Genomic DNA, 15,824 nt, shown 5'->3' on the forward strand with positions numbered 1-15,824 from the left:
CAGCAGTTGTGTTTCTTTTTAATCAGTATACGATAACGTAAACATGCTTTCAAGAAATCCAGGATACTTGTAGGGTTTCAAGACTGCATCGCAATCAGAGGAGGATTACGAAGAGGGTGGCAAGTTAACCAGTTAACCACAGCCTCATCACCCGTCTGATGAAGCGAGCCGCGCTATTGATTAAAAAGTGTGTGGGAAGCCTTTAAACATACCATACGCAAAACTCCACTAATGCACGACTCCTCCCCATCAAGAGAAGGAGCAGGAGACCCTTTACCTCAATCACACCCCGAGGCCTTGAGACGCTTTACTTCACGTGTCTATAAAAAGAGCTTTCCTCCCTTAAGGAAGCAACAGCAGACCCTCTCCTACTGATCATTTCTCAAAGAGCAGAGAGAAAGCAGGAGAGGAGGAGAGGGACCACAGTTTAGAGTCGCCAGTCTGGAGGATCTGTGGACAAAAGGAGTGACAAAAGCAAGAGGAGAGAAAGCATCTGAAAAAGGTAAAAATATATTTATATGATTTTTTTTTAAACTTGCTTGTTTGGGTTGACTTGTTGGATGAGCTGAGCTCAAATTCATTTATTTGCTAAACTCCTTTATTCATGGATTTGGGAATTTCTACTATTTTATATGATGTGCTTGCGGCAAAGGCTACACAGTTATGATGAATTCAGCTTTCCTTTAATGTAAACAAAAGGTGATTTAAGTTACAAAACAGTAGAAATCATTTCACACGTACAATTTTGAATTTATTTTGATTGCAGCGCTCATGCCTCTTTTATCGGAGTCTGTCTGTGGAGAGCACAGCTCAGCTGTGAGTCATTCAGTAGGAAGACGAGTCTCTGCCAGAGTCGCAAAGACAATAGCCCACCGAGGACTCACTCTTTAGAATAATGAAGGAGGAAGTGAGAAAAATCCAATACCCCAGCAAAGAAAAGAAAAGAGATTGTTTACATCTTTAAACGGTTAAAGCGCCCAGGGAAAAGTTTTAAAAGTGAGACAGGATTTTTCTCCACATCTGTGAAGCATCAGATGCCCGGCAGTGTGTCGGATTTAACCAAAAGCAGTGAACATGGGGTTTATATACTGCACTTCGGTTTTATATTATAGATATTAACTTTTTATAATAAGAAAGCTGTCCTCAAGACTGATTGGAAGTGGGAGAGTATAAAAAAGAGCTATAAAAAAAAGCAATAAGAAGCATGAGAGGATATTCATCCTCATGACTTGAATAACCAAATTGTTCATATTCAATAAAGTAGCGCACTTCAAAAAGTACTTATTGTTGTCATTGTTGTGTATTTTTGTTAAGTTTTATTGGGACAATTAGATTCATTTTTTCCTGCTTGGTTTCCAGGCAGGAAAACAACTCTGAGCTCAGAAAATGAAAGAATTTTAGGGTCTATTGTGAAATCCCTGCTGGCAACAGGGAGAAATTTATGTCTGAAAGAAAGTCCTTTATCACAATTATTAATATTTCCTTTGGCTGTCCCTGAACACAAGCAGCAATACTGTTCTCCGTATTCTCTCAAAGCAGTTATAGTCTGTACGCTGCAACAGGCTGAGAGAAAGAAAGAAAGACAGACAGACAGACAGCTCCCTAATGTCTTAGCATGCAGTTTGGTCAAATCCACTTTTATTTATTGCCTCCGATTTCAAAACTAAGATGATGACAGAAAAATGCTCAGCTGGAAGCTTCAAAGCAGAACTTCACAACCCAGTGGGTGATGTCAAAGTAGCTACATCTGTCTTCAATACACAGTCAAGACTGAAAAAAACATTGCAGTTCCTGTTGCTGAATGACAAAAGTTGCTTCATAGTTCCTCGTGTTTTCAAAAAAGGAAGCTTAAATTTATTGGCAGTAGAATAACACAGCCTTGCAGCGGTAGACAGTGACGTCAGGATCACAGCTGGTTGCTCTCTGCACACAGAGAACAGTGCACAGTGCTGTGAAAAAGTATTTGCCCCCCTGCCTGATTTTGTGTTTTTCATTCAGTTTTTTGTTTTTGCATATTTGTCACACTTTCACAACATCACATATATTTTAATATTGGACAAATATAACCCACATTAATATAAAAATGCATTGTTGGAATCCTGAATACATGATGTAAAATCAAGAAAGAGACTGAGTAAAACCACTGCTGACCAAAAAGAACACAAAGGCTCGTCTCACATTTCCCCAAAAACATCTTGATGATCCCAAAGAATTCTGGGAAAATATTTTGTGGACTGAAAAGACTTTTTTTTTTTTTTTTTCCTTATGGGACTTCGCACATAAGGAGTCCCGTTATGTGCGGTGTAATACTAACACAACATACAAACATGGTGGTGGTAGCATGATGGTTTTTGCTGCTTCAGGATCTGTATAATTGATAGAACCACGGATTCTGCTTCCCCAACATAAAATCCTAAAGGTGAATCTCAGGCCATCAGTTCATGTCTTGAAGCCCAACCACACTTGAGTTAAACACACCAGCAACTCCACCTCTTAAAAAACCCTAAATGAAGGTTTTTGGGGTGGCCTAGTCGGCGCCTGGACTTAAATCAGACGAAGATGTTTTGGCATGACTTTAAAAAGACTGTTTAGGCTCAAACCCTCTAATGTGTCTGATTTAAAACAATTCTGCAAAGAAGAGTGGACCAAAATTCCTCCACAGCGACATTAAGGCTCATTGCTAGTTTATGCTTCGCTTGGTGCCAAGGGTGGTACACCAGTAATTAAGATTAGGGGGCAGTTACCTTTTCATACAGGGCCTTAGCTGTAGATAAATTAAATCATCATTAAAAAAAAAAAAAATCTTCAAATCTATTATCTTCATATATTTTCAGTCTAAATCTCACATGAAATGAACCCATCAAAGGAACTAAAGACCCTGCCCTGTCCCTCCTCTGTTTTGAACCTCATCAGTCCTGCTGATCATTTTCACACAGTCCTCAGTGCTGAAGGTTCATCCTTTGAAAAATAAAATACTGCCACATGTTTGACACCTTCAAAATAAAATACATGTGCCCCTGATAAACAAAGACCAAATAGAGACCACTGGTGTTTAAGTTCACGCTTATTCAGCCATGACACACCAGCTACAAAAGCTCGCCTCTCTGGCTATTTCGAAGGTAGTGTTCAAACATGTCACGTTACATAAGGACGGGCGGAAAGTGTTACGCAAGCGCAATTATTAAGAGACACCTACTGTATTTCTTCACAAAATAACATTTCAAGATGACTAATGAATATTTTTGTCTGCTGAGACTCAAAGCTTTCCCTACTGTGGCTTCACTTCTGCAGCTCCACCCCAGTCGAGTTGGTGTCCTGTGCACCGGGCTGAAGATGGTGTGCCAGTGCTGGTTGTTGGTGGCGGTGATGGCATTTGTGTGCATCCCCGGGTTTGAGTCAGTATGCTGGGACAACTCCATCTGCAAGGACCTGAGCAACAAGGCGAGGATACTGGTAGGTCGAACAGCCCTGCCTCATTTCTCTTCTTTTAGATCTTCATCACTGGCCAAGAAAACTTAACGGAACCCTTTGTTGCACATTTTCATCTCATCCATAAGTGCAGTGTAAACCATTACATTTAATGGAATCTGGTCAAATTAAATGTAAGTAAACCTTACATTTTAATCAAAATTATCGTTTCCACGAATCTTTTTTTTGTTAGTGTCGAGGTGATGAGTACTTAGAAGTACTTAGAAAATGGAAATTTAAACTCAGAGCATATAACATTACTTCCTTTTCCCCCGGCAAAGCCAGGAGATCTGTGGTGATAATGAACTATTTCATTCTTTGACAAATAAGTTAATGTGAAAGCTGAAAAGATTAGTCAACACAGTCCTTAAATGTAAGACATTTCTTGTTTCTTGGGTTGTCCATGTGATAGTAGCCTAAAGTGGGTGTGTTTGAATACAGAACAAGCTGCATTAATTTTATGGACGTAACACTGTATTTAAAACCTAGAAAAGCCATCTGTAATTTTTGACACCCGTAAGCAGTAAAGGGAATTTTTTTGTTTGTTTGTTTGCTGTTTGTTTTGGGGGGGGTTTTCCTATCATGCCAAGTCTTATGACTTAACCAGCAGCTGTCTGGGAGCTTCTTTTTTTTTTTTTAAGTAATCCTCTTTGCAGTTGTCCAAATTGCTAAAGTGAGTAATGTTAGATTTATGATCTGGATATTTCCTTTTAACATACAGTCATCATGAGCACCTACACTTTGCTTATTCTTCTTCACTCTTCAAATCATTGGTGAATCTGAAACATCTAGATACATATAAGCAAATTGTGTTATAAAACGTCATTAGATTTTTTTGTTGTATAGTCCAAATCATCCATCCGACCAGACTAAATACCCATCAAGTCTTCCTGCTCTGTATGACATTATCTTTGCCATTTCTTCCACACAGGACTGTGTTCACCTCTGCATGTCTGTGATCCAGACTGAAATCCCAGAGCTCAGTGCATTGGCCCTGAAGGTTAACAGTGATGCTGATGCTGGTGATGGTGGTGGTGGTGGTGATGATTATGATGATGATGATCTCTTACTCAGAGTTATTCTGGCCACACTGGCTTCCCATGACAAAATATCCGAGTCAGATCTGAAAGCCCGAAGCGACGAGCGGCGCTCCTACAGAATGGAGCACTTCCGCTGGGGCAAACCAGCAGGACTTAAGATGCGAGAGCCAAAGCTGAAAGCCCGCAGCGATGAGAGGCGCTCCTATTCAATGGAGCACTTCCGCTGGGGGAAGCCCTCAGGCCGTAAACGCCGACCCGTTAAAGTCTTTGCCTCTTCTCTGGAAGGAGGGAGCTCCTCTGAGGGCCGTTTTCCCTTTCAGGCTCGCAGGCAGCTGAGCAGTAGCGAAGATGAAGCGGAGGGGGACATTGATGGAGGAAGTAATGAAAATCAGGGATTGCTGAGGGCCAGGGACAGCTCCAAATCACAAAGCCCCTTGAGCTTGCAGGAGAGGAAAGATAGGACCTATAAGATGAGTCACTTCAGATGGGGCAGCCCACCTGCATCCAAACGTAACGGCGGCTTTATGAAGCCGTGGGAGGAGAAACCTCAGGGGCAGCTGGCCAAGTTCTTCAGGAACATTTTAGTCAAAGATGTGAAGAGAATAATGGGATGAATGGAAGATTCAGCAGGGGGGGCGGATAGCTCAGAGAGTCAAATAGCCATTGCATGTTAGTAACCACATGTCTTAATTTTAAATTACACAAACTCGTTGCTATCTTTTAGCATGTTGTTGAATGTCTTTCACGGGCCAAAGTTTCTCTCATTAAAACCTAAGCTAGGCAGTGTTGTGCTGAATAAAAACACTGACGCACCCACTGACTGCCTTCAACTTCTTGGCCTCAAATCCAAAGCTTTCTGAGAGCGTACTCATCTTAACGTTATGAAGAATCGAGCTGAACAGTGACTGTCACAGCGGGGTGAAAGGTGGCTGTAAGGAAATAAATTATTGAGACAGTTTTTAAAAAGTCATGTCTTTATGTAAATAAAAATAATATTAAAGATCCTGTTTGTGGCAAACAATAAATGGAATTTTTCTGCCTAAGGTCATTTATTAAGCAAACCCTTGATGAGAGCTGACAAGTTGTGAGAATTTGGCCCCAAGCTGGTCCTGATAGCACCGCTCCACCGATGGTGTGAAAATTTGTAAATCAGAAACACCGGAAGGGCCTTTGTACAACAGCTAATGTTAAAAGGTGCTATCAGCATAACAAGGTGATGGTATTAGCAAAAGCGTGATTAGCCAATCAGCTTCATCCTCAGTGCCGTACTCTGCAAAAGTCCAATCAATCACTGGTGGTGTTTTATTTTGGGTTTTACTGTATTGGCATTGTATTTGGGATCATTCATCACGGTGAAAAATGTAACCACTTTGAATCAGATGTTTTCCAGATGTTTTCCAGTTTCCTCAAAATTTTTTAAGGACACACTGCACATCATGCCGAGATAAGCCAAGTTTTTAGCTAATAGCTCTTCACCTTGTTGGTCCGAAAATACTATTTTATGTCTGTCAAACTGTGTTACTGGGCATTTTTAATACACTGAACTAACTGGAACCCAATTTAACAAGAAAAAAAATAATAAATAAATAAATAAGATCTTCAGAAAGCCTAGAGAACTGTTGCTCAAGGTCACTTAAAAAAAAATAAAATAAAATAAACTATGAAGACACGAGGGGTGACTGAATACTTTTACCCAGTACTGTGTCTTTAGACAAATCTGAGGATTTAGGGGAAGCAGAATGGACAAAATTCTGAATATTAAGACTGACAACATACAAGAAACAGGATTTAAAAGTTTTTAACAACAAGGTGAGTTTGAGTTTCTTTTAAACTTGTGGGTATGGTGGAGTATCCTTCGGTGGTAATGATCTGAGCATCTTCTACTGGACAGCGGTGGAGCACCTTCTCTACCAGACTGATTCACCTCCACTGTCACCAGTATGGATGCATGAAATCCTTCATACCATCTGCATTAACCCATTATAATAGAATGAGATAAATAATTTCTTATGTTTTTTAGGACTTAAAGAGTCCAAAGCCAAGCTTGAAGTGGTAGTTTGAGATAAATGCCAACATACCCGTTTTGACATGCGGATGTTTAGCAGCATCTTAAACCTAATCCAAGACTAAGAGGGGAAAAAAGTCAGATGTTCACTTCTATACATCCTAATCTATGATCAGTCTTAATCCAAATCTTGAGAAACTGAACCATGCATGCTACATAAACACAAATCACAAACCTGATCCAAGACTCGCAAGTCTCATTATTACTTAACGAGTTATTACAATTCACTCTCTAGGGACTTATGAATGAATGTGCAAGTTTAATGAAAATACAGCCAGACTGAGACTGCCACCCACTGGACCTGAGGCATAACCACAGAAAATCAGCACTACTCTGAGCTTCAGCTGCTTAATTAATTCTTAATTCTTAGACCGTTTAATTTCATAGCTGACGGTGACATCAGGCTCAGAATACATAATACTGTGACGTGAATTTGAGCTTGTGAGTTCAGATCCTTGAAAATGCTACACTATGGGAAAAATGTGCTATTCATGTGCTACTCAGATGACCTCAACAGGAGGTAATTGAATTAAACAGTACTTTGAACACTGCGCCTCGGTGAACTGTGGTGCCGGATTTAATGAGTCGACGTAATTTTTGCCAAAAGATGATCCCCTTCTTCGTCTCAGAGTTTCCATTAGCAGGTAAATTAAAACGAGGACAGGCCTTTCATGGTTAGAGATAAATTTATTGTACAACACAGTAACATCAACTAGCATGCAAAGTCAGGTATGACACGCGTAAGGCATTTTCTCCATGTAAAAGCTGCCTTTCTCACTAGGTATTCCAGTTTTTAAAGTGCAAAGTTCACAGAATGAATAGATTTGACCTACAGCACTACATTGTAAACAGAGCTATTAACCAGACATGTAATGACAAAAAGTAAGTTTGGATTACCGTCAGTTAATATTACATTACGCGATGCAATGACGACACGCGGACTGATAGATTTACAGGTCTTCACTGCCAAGTTCAAGATGCTGAAAACACAATTTTACAAGGTGTAACTGGAAGGTTTAGACAGCTGCACACGGCTCTTAAGTAGCTTTTTCTGCATTAACGTGGTGGAAAGAGTCACTGGACAGAACTGTAAACCACGTCTGGAGAGCTTGGTCTTCGGTAATGATGACACAGACACGCACACACCTGTACGAGCGTTAGCACAGACACATAAATACGCTCACTCACGCACTGATCAAAAAGGGGTAAACGTGAACAGACGATCACATACACTGGCATGTGCTGACACGGATATACACAGGACATGACATTTTTTTAAAAAAAACAAAAAACAAAAACAGAGCCAGTCGAAATGCTCATGACAGGGATGAACCAGACACTCTCTTCTACCCTGAACAAGATGGCTGCAAAATGGCTGGAACGGGTGTGGTTCGCTCACAGAAGCAGCACAGAGGGAGAGAGAGTGAGGGGCGGTCTCTTAAAAATGCCACAAAACTGAACCATCACAGCACCACAACAACAGCAGGCACAATTTAAAAACGCACAAACATGATCTGCTACCTACAGTTGGACCGTGTTAGCCAGACTCGTGCCAAATTATTGCCATCATACTTGTTGTTATACCCGTGTGTGTGTGTGTGTGTGTTTGTGCACACACTGGGCTTTTAGATGTTTTTGAATCTTGCTGAGACATGCAGCTGAAAAAGCTGCGGTATAGTAGAAAATCATAGTGCAAACTCATTCCAGCAGGACTGAGAATGTCAATGGTAACAATGCAGGTCAGGGTGATGGTAATGAAACCTGTGTGAGTAAAGCTGAAAATTATTTTTTTCCAGCATTGCCTCGGTAACCCTTTATTAGTCGCTGTGACATACTGGCCTTGAAATGATGCAAATTTCTCCTGTGGGCTGCTCAGATGTTTGGATTTCATGTGCTGCTGGTTACTGGTTAACATTGTGTATCTGAATACTAAGTGGATTTCTCTTTTATCTATGAACACAACCAGTGCAGAGTCAGTCTAAAATCAGAATATACATTATATATACACACGCACATTAACATCCTTATGCTGTACGTCAGCTTAAAGATTTATATATTCCTCTGTATGTACACATTTATATGGAAAGGGGAGAAAAATAAAAGGTTTTTTTAGCATTTGATCTGGTAAACATTGCTGTAAATCCTTTAGTGTGGTCATGACTGGTGTAATGTGTTTTAACTAATTAGATTAATAATTAGGTAAAAGAAACAGAAAGAGAAAAAAAAGCACTTCTGGCTAACACTAAGAAGGCAAAACCAAGCTACAATAAAGCCTAAAAGATGGGTGCTCAGCAGCTAGGTGGCATGGGAGAATAGGATAATTACCTTTATGTCTATACAACAATCAGACATACACACAAATACAATCAAGTAAATTAAAATGCTTCAGTTTCCACATACACTCTTTGTGGTCATCAAAACAATTGAAAAAAAAAATAATAATAATAATATTAATAAGCAGTCTAGCAATCTAATTTTGTGATCAAAGGTAGTATGGCACTCTGGAAGGGACAAACAAGTTAAAAAAAATGCACAAGAATTATAGTGCTAGTTTTCAGTCGCAGGCATGCGACACTCAACTCATTCTCAAGACAATAAATAACATCCAGTCGGTCAAGTTTTCCCCTCACAGTTCTTGGCAATTTCTAATTTGAAAATCCAACCAGTGGAGTTTCTATAGACATCCCAGTTCCCAGTCACATGGGCCTAGAGACTGGTTGGAGACCACCTGACAACCACCAGCCGCTAGGGAGAAATGAATATGCCAGCAAACTGCCAGCAAGTAGTTGGTGGCAGTTGCTTCAAATTAAAAGCTGCATCTTTTGAGAAATGGTGGCTTCAGCGCTTAGGCACAACTTTTATTTGAAGGTGAACTCTCTCTGTAACCAATTTCACCAGGCAAGTGCCATCAATTTATAGGAACCACTCGCCACCCGATCGGGGATTACATATCAATCCCGATAGGCCGGCGGCTGCCAGGGGTCCCTAACCAGTCTCTAGGGATGAGTGACTGATGCATTGAAGTGAGTGAAATACATTTGTTTTACTGCTCAATTCAGACACTAGCTTGTTTTTGTTGCAATCAAAGGCTAAAAGAAAATCTCAGACAGCTAAGAGGTGTTCTTTAGTTGCAGCTGAGTTTGTCCCACGTGCACTGTGGCCGTTTGATTCCACGGTCAAGACGATTTTACAGTGAGGATCGGTTGCCCTTTCAAATCTTTTCTCTGTCCTTGAAGGCTTTACTGTACGCTTACGTTGCTGAAGACTTTGTGGTTTAGTAAACACATAGGTCAGGAAACTTCATCTCGTAAATGGGTACAGATCGACTCTGGCTTTGGCCGTAACCTGATGAAATGGTTCCAGATGGGCTGGGAGGGGGTCTGACAGAAAGAGGAAGAAAACAAAGCGGTTAGTTCCAAAAAATAAAAATGCAGGTATTATCCTGTTAGTCAGAATGACTGCCATCTAGGGATGGGTATCGTTTAGGTTTTACCGGTGCCAAACCGGTACTTATGAAACGGTGCCGGTGCTTAAAGAATGGAGAACACAAAATTGGTCCAAAAACCTCTCATGTTCAGCTGTTTTTTTTGTAACAAGATAACAATGTTAGCCTTTTCTGCAGCTATAGGGCATATATGGTCTCACTCTTGGCTGGAAGCAGTGGTTAAACAATGGAAAAAACACAAACTTTGTCCAAAAACCTCTCGTGTGTAACTGTTTTCCACTTTTTCTTTGGTCATTTTAGCCTTTTTGGCCAGGGTGAAGGGAGTATCTGCCATCAAACAAGACAGCCGCATGTAATTACCACGGTGTTTGCTAGTTCACCCTTACATGCATTAATGTAATAACGTGGTTAGCGTACTCAACGTTAATTACACATGAACAACATGAAGCTACTCACGCAGAGGAGAACGGCTGCTGCTGCCACCATCATCCGTCATCATTTCTGCTACACTGGCAGGGCTAGGGGCCAGGACTCTACTCTTCAGGTTTTGGGGGGATGTTGCTAACGATAACAGGCACCACACCCGCAGTAGATGTGCACGGTGTGAGGTCTCGCAGCAAGCTATCAAACACGACGCATTTCTCGGCTTTGCGTCGCCAGGTGTTTCATCAGGTTTGAGGTGTTACCTCCTTTGACAGTATCACAGTATCAGCTTAAAGCACTTGTTGCAGGCTGCTGAGTTTGCATCTTTTGCTGTTAAGTACAGCCAGACTTTTGATCGCTTTGCCTTGGGCATTTTTAATCTGTAGCTCTGCTCTAAAAGAACATACGTACTTGGGCCCGCCTACTATCCTCGGAAACGTAAAATGATTGGCTAGAATTGGCTCAGGAAAAAAAAAAGCACCGAAATAAAGCACCGAAATGTGCGCTGCTTTTCGGTCTGGTTACTACCGTTTATGTCAGAACCGGACACCGGTACCCATCCCTACTGCCATCCATATTATTATTGACTACTCCCATCCCAAAGTTCTGTCCCTTACCTGATTGTGATCTCAAAGATTTGATTTAGTTTGCTCTGCAGTTGTGTGGCCTATAAGGGACAGAAGACATCAAAAACAATACATTTAAGACCTTCTTAAAACAAACAACAACAACAAAAAAACACACACACAAAAGCAGTTTTTTTTATTTTTCAACAGGGTAGGGGTCTATACCCTGGCACCACAGTGGGCAGCTATCTCCTCAAAGGGGGCCTTCTGGAACTTCTCCACCACTTGTCTCCTCCGCTCCCTCTCCTGCTCCTCCATACCCACACTGTCCACTAGAGGGAGACAAAAAGCAATATAATGTAGCATGTGCCTCAAAGTGAAAACATCAAGGCAAAGTTCACAAATACTTTATACAAAGGTAGTTTGTATTTTTTTCCCTGCTGTCATGCTTTGGTAAATTACGCCAACATATAAAAAAAAGTCAAGTTTAGACCATTAAAGGTCCATCAATGTAAACTAATAAAAAGGGCTTTGCAAATGAAGAGAGTGGATTTACCAATGGCATTTTTCAGGGTTTCAAATGTGATCTCCTCTGCTGGAGTCCTCTGCAGACCAGAACAAGAATGTATGTTAAACTTCTTTATACAGGGTGCATTTGAGATCTAGACCATGGGAAGGTTGTGAAGTCTTTCTTTTACCTCTTCTTTCTCTGGGCTATTTCGGGACTCAACCTCCACCTGAAGTGAGATGGTCTCGCCGATGCTCTTTCTCTTGGACAGACGGTCCTCTTCTGGAAGCAGAGTGCAGAAAATATATTGAGAGTTTTTTCAATAACTTTTGTCACCTCATGTTCATATGCCTCTGCAAACCGCCCAAGTCATGCTGTCCATACTCTGCACAGTGTTAATACAGCTTCAAGGTGGGTCCCGAGGATTGATGGCACCAACTCAGACCATCTGACCAAATATGAAATATGGTCACAATCTCCCCTTCTCTTAAATAATAGATGAGTATTATATTATAGTAAGGCTGACCTTTAGAATAAAAAATGTCATGACTTCATCACTTTTCCTACAAGACATCTTTGTGAATGTTTCTAATAATCGTTGTATGAATTCATGAGTTATGGCTAAAAACCTCTTTTTGTGAGGTCACAGTGATCCTCAGGGACCACCAGAATGTATTGGGTCTATCTTCAAGTCCAAGCGGATAACTTGGACAACCAAATTTTAAAGCAATTTCCTCAAGAATAGAAGGGATGCACAAATGGAAAGATAATTCATCATCAACCAGAAAACAAAATGTTCATAATCTCAGCTGCTGCTGGCACAGTGACATGAAAAAACAGAGGAAACATAAACACAAAAACAGAGAAATTAAGACTCTTGTATCCAAACGACTAGTTTTAGACTCCTTACCAGTATACTGAGGGACATAAGGTGTGGCTAGTCTCTCTGTATTATAACCACTTCCTCCAAGGCTCTCTGTGATCTTTGACTGGAGGAACAAAACACTTCCTTCTACTTTGTCCAGTGAAGAATGCAGCCTAGGAATAAAAACAAACTGCATTCAATAGCAGGAATTTTAAATTATTACTGTGTATCTGAATATCAAATTAAACACTTGTGGGTTGCAGTACTCAGCTGGTACATACTTTGGACTGTCAACAAAGACGGCCTCGGGCAAAAGGTAAGGACTTTCTTTCTGTCTCACCTCAATTACCTAAAAGGCAGAGAAAAAGTCAGGGCATAAACAAACAGCATTAAAACACAGACACACAAAGAGGCTCAGACACACACCTCGTGAATGTGCTGGCAGAAGGCTGGGACGGTGGTGAGCTGGCAAATGAGGTTGAGGTAGGCGGCGACAAGGGCATGAACAGCACAGCGGTTATAAACAGGCAGAGCCTCGTCAGTGGACAGAGCCAGATCCTGGACAGGAAACAAAGAGACACCGCACTGTGAAACACCCTGCCTCAGAAGGATGGAGGGATTTGTTCTCATCTTGTAATGTTTGGTCGTTTTATTTGTTTTTGATTTTAAACCATCAGCTATGACACTGTCCCAAGTGTTACAGCTGATGGTCAGTGTCATTTGTGAAATGATACATGTGAAACTGAAGCTTTCTTATAAAGTGGATTGAAAGCTGCTATCAGGATATTTTTCATCTTGCAGTACAAACATATTAGATAAATGCAGCTCAGGGAATAAACAGGCTACTTAAAACTCTACATTTATACCTGCAAGGCAAGTGCGAGGCGAATCAAGTCCACCACCACCTCTTCATTGGCCAGCTCTACACTGAGAAGACCTAACAGGGCAAAGAGGGCCTCGTAGTGCTCCCGGCCACTGCTCTCCTCCTTGCAGCCCAGGTATATGTGGCGATATAGCTGCTGGCCATGCTGTGAATGGATGAAGTGCAGGGTAAATGGAACTCGAAATGTCTAGTGCAGATACATTGTACGTGTAAACATTTATTGTCAAAATTATTTTAAAATAAATATTTAATGTTTATGTGAATTTACATAATTCACAGGGATGTTGTTCAGCAGGCGGAACAGGTTGTCAACTAAATAAATTTAAAAAATTACCTTCTTCATGAATAAATTGTCCTGCCTGGAGCACTTGTCAACTTTGAGCTTCAGCACAGAGATGTCCGAGATGCTGCTACACAGAAAGAAGACCAAAGACACACAAACTGTAACTGAAGTACGGGTTTATAAGGGAAGTACAAAAACACTTCAGCCCTTCAATCTTCCTGCATACCCAATCACACACCTCATATTGGCAAACTTGGGCCTGTTGTCATGCCTGTCAATGAGACTGAGGAGGATTTGGAGCACCAAGAGACGGACCTCTGGATCCTCGGTTAGAGAGAAGGACAGCAGGGGCTCCAAGAAAGAGCTGGGCAGCGCTGTCAGCATGTTGGTAGTCTGGAAACCTGCTGTTACCTACGAGGTGGATGATCAAATCCCACACATAGTTTACAAAACTGAACATGCACTGGAACATCAAGGTGACTGCAGTGTGGTTATAATTTCACAAGTTAGCAATAACTTGAGAGACTCTTATGCTGTGACAGTGTGACAAACTATCTTAGTTTGAGTGACACTTCTGAGACTTTCATTAGCAAAGATCAAAAACTTGCCCATAAAGCCTAACAAGGCCACTGATTTCACAATCATGCAGTTTTTAAATTGATAGCAATACGCATTTCGTGTTAGTCTTCATAATTTCATGAAGATCCACAAGTTTCTTAAACATTAAATCATTGAGAAATGATAACTTACCTGGACCAAGGACTTGAGTAACATAACCTGAATCATCCTGGTACCCTCAGGCCTGGAATTACAAACAGCAAATAAAGACTGTGCCCTTAAGTTTACCAACATACAGGGAAATACTGTTTGAGTCAACTTACCCAGAGTCCGAGGAGGGCAAAGTAAGGTGAATTCCAGGAACAGGGATCTTTCCCATAATGAAGAGCATGACCTCTGATCTCTGGTAAGTTGGTAGAGTGTTGGCAAATGAACCTGAAAGGGACAGAACCAGACAGTTTGTACCAAATGAAATAAGATGTCCAACAAAAGAAAAAAGAAAAGAAAGAAAATCTATATTAGTAATTAGGAATCCTCCAAGGGACTCATTTACTATTTGTTTAAACAGGAGAAAAAGAACAAGACTAGTGGAGTAGCCTGGATATAGGAAAACACTCAGAAGAGTTCAAAGTGAGTTTAATTAAATAGGCGACATTAAACACTGCCTATACAAATATTACCTAGGTAATTTAAGCACCATTTGAAACTGTTAGTCACTTTCTCCAATAATCAAGAAGCACTCTAAATGTCACTGAAATGTGTAGCCAACCAGAACAATCCATACACACAATATCAGATTATTTGAAACTCAGTGAGCATGCATCAACCAGCATGCAGCCTGTTTCAGTTGCTCCTGCTCCTGCTCTTTCTCTTCACTTTAATTTTTTTCTTAATTATTTCTTTGTCCTTTACTTTGTACTCAGAGTGTTCGTCTGTTTTAATAGCTTTCTTTTCAATCATGTGGATATCTATACATACTTTTCTTAGGGATTATTGAAGTATTTTGATCCTGATTGTTTGCTAATGTCAGCAGGTTCTTATGTATACCAGATATTTTCTACCTACCAACCAACCACCTAGCAATGGGCTAAAATGACCTGTTCTTAGCATTTCTGCTCCTGTAACAACTTTTAAAAGTGTTACATATTTTTATTTTACAGCAGTAACATCTAGTTTATATCCAGAAACTATATTATAACGCTATAATGTTGCCTGGCAACCATGCAACAACAGGCTAAAATGGGCTGCGATTTTTTTGTTTTTGTTTTTTTGCTTTAATGCACCTACACACAACACATTATAAAAGCATCCTATCATTTAATAACAGCAAAAACAGGCCAAACCATGCTGGAGCATGGGATCATACTAGTTGAATAATAATATAACCAACTAATATTCTGTTGCCAAATAGCATCTGCAGCAATCCACACACATAGTCACACACATACCTAGTAATAACAATTACTACTGCACATACATCTACTAAACACTCCCTCACTAACAAATACAAAGCACTCAAGACTCACCAATGGTCCTGATTACAGCCTCCTGCAGCTGCCTCTCCTCGTGAGCTTTGATGATCTTAGTGCCGATGTTGGTGCTGCCGTCATATGAGCCGGTTAGCTCATAGTCTACACTCAGACGAAGTTGCCGCAGCAGGGTGTTGAACACCTCTAGTACTGTGGGACCTGCAAACACACAGTTTATAGTTAAAAAAAAC

The 15,824-nt window shown here is 40.6% G+C and overlaps 2 protein-coding genes across 6 annotated transcripts in view; one reads left to right on the plus strand and one right to left on the minus strand.

Moving 5' to 3' along the window:
- The first annotated feature begins 202 nt into the window (after window positions 1-202).
- Window positions 203-5,551, plus strand: LOC100706564 (pro-opiomelanocortin). Its single transcript, XM_005454720.4, has 3 exons — window positions 203-502; window positions 3,292-3,453; window positions 4,400-5,551. The coding sequence occupies exons 2-3, from the start codon at window positions 3,334-3,336 to the stop codon at window positions 5,120-5,122; spliced, it is 843 nt and encodes a 280-aa protein (XP_005454777.1). The 5' UTR covers window positions 203-502; window positions 3,292-3,333; the 3' UTR covers window positions 5,123-5,551.
- A 1,689-nt stretch (window positions 5,552-7,240) lies between these two features.
- LOC100706296 (protein EFR3 homolog B) overlaps window positions 7,241-15,824 on the minus strand; it is a 30,744-nt gene continuing 22,160 nt past the window's right edge. For 3 of the 5 annotated variants that reach the window (XM_005454718.4, XM_005454719.4, XM_019345812.2), the window contains 14 exons: window positions 15,631-15,792; window positions 14,428-14,539; window positions 14,297-14,348; window positions 13,785-13,957; window positions 13,598-13,673; window positions 13,247-13,408; window positions 12,807-12,938; window positions 12,662-12,729; window positions 12,426-12,553; window positions 11,706-11,797; window positions 11,564-11,612; window positions 11,233-11,339; window positions 11,059-11,108; window positions 9,848-9,953 (listed from right to left, as the gene is read on the minus strand). In XM_005454718.4, the coding sequence (XP_005454775.1) occupies window positions 9,848-9,953; window positions 11,059-11,108; window positions 11,233-11,339; window positions 11,564-11,612; window positions 11,706-11,797; window positions 12,426-12,553; window positions 12,662-12,729; window positions 12,807-12,938; window positions 13,247-13,408; window positions 13,598-13,673; window positions 13,785-13,957; window positions 14,297-14,348; window positions 14,428-14,539; window positions 15,631-15,792 (1,469 nt within the window). Of the gene's footprint in view, window positions 9,954-11,058; window positions 11,109-11,232; window positions 11,340-11,563; window positions 11,613-11,705; window positions 11,798-12,425; window positions 12,554-12,661; window positions 12,730-12,806; window positions 12,939-13,246; window positions 13,409-13,597; window positions 13,674-13,784; window positions 13,958-14,296; window positions 14,349-14,427; window positions 14,540-15,630; window positions 15,793-15,824 lie in introns of all 5 variants that reach the window. The other 2 variants (XM_019345810.2, XM_019345809.2) reach the window with 2 other exon arrangements.

Source organism: Oreochromis niloticus, linkage group LG15 (genome assembly GCF_001858045.2).
Source record: "Oreochromis niloticus isolate F11D_XX linkage group LG15, O_niloticus_UMD_NMBU, whole genome shotgun sequence".
Lineage (NCBI taxonomy): Eukaryota > Metazoa > Chordata > Actinopteri > Cichliformes > Cichlidae > Oreochromis > Oreochromis niloticus.

Bases quoted from the DNA above. Each gene is read 5' to 3' on its own strand.
- LOC100706564 (XM_005454720.4), top strand. From the start codon at position 3,334: ATGGTGTGCCAGTGCTGGTTGTTGGTGGCGGTGATGGCATTTGTGTGC. The intron at 3,454-4,399 runs GTAGGTCGAACA...TCTTCCACACAG, and splicing joins GCAACAAGGCGAGGATACTG to GACTGTGTTCACCTCTGCAT.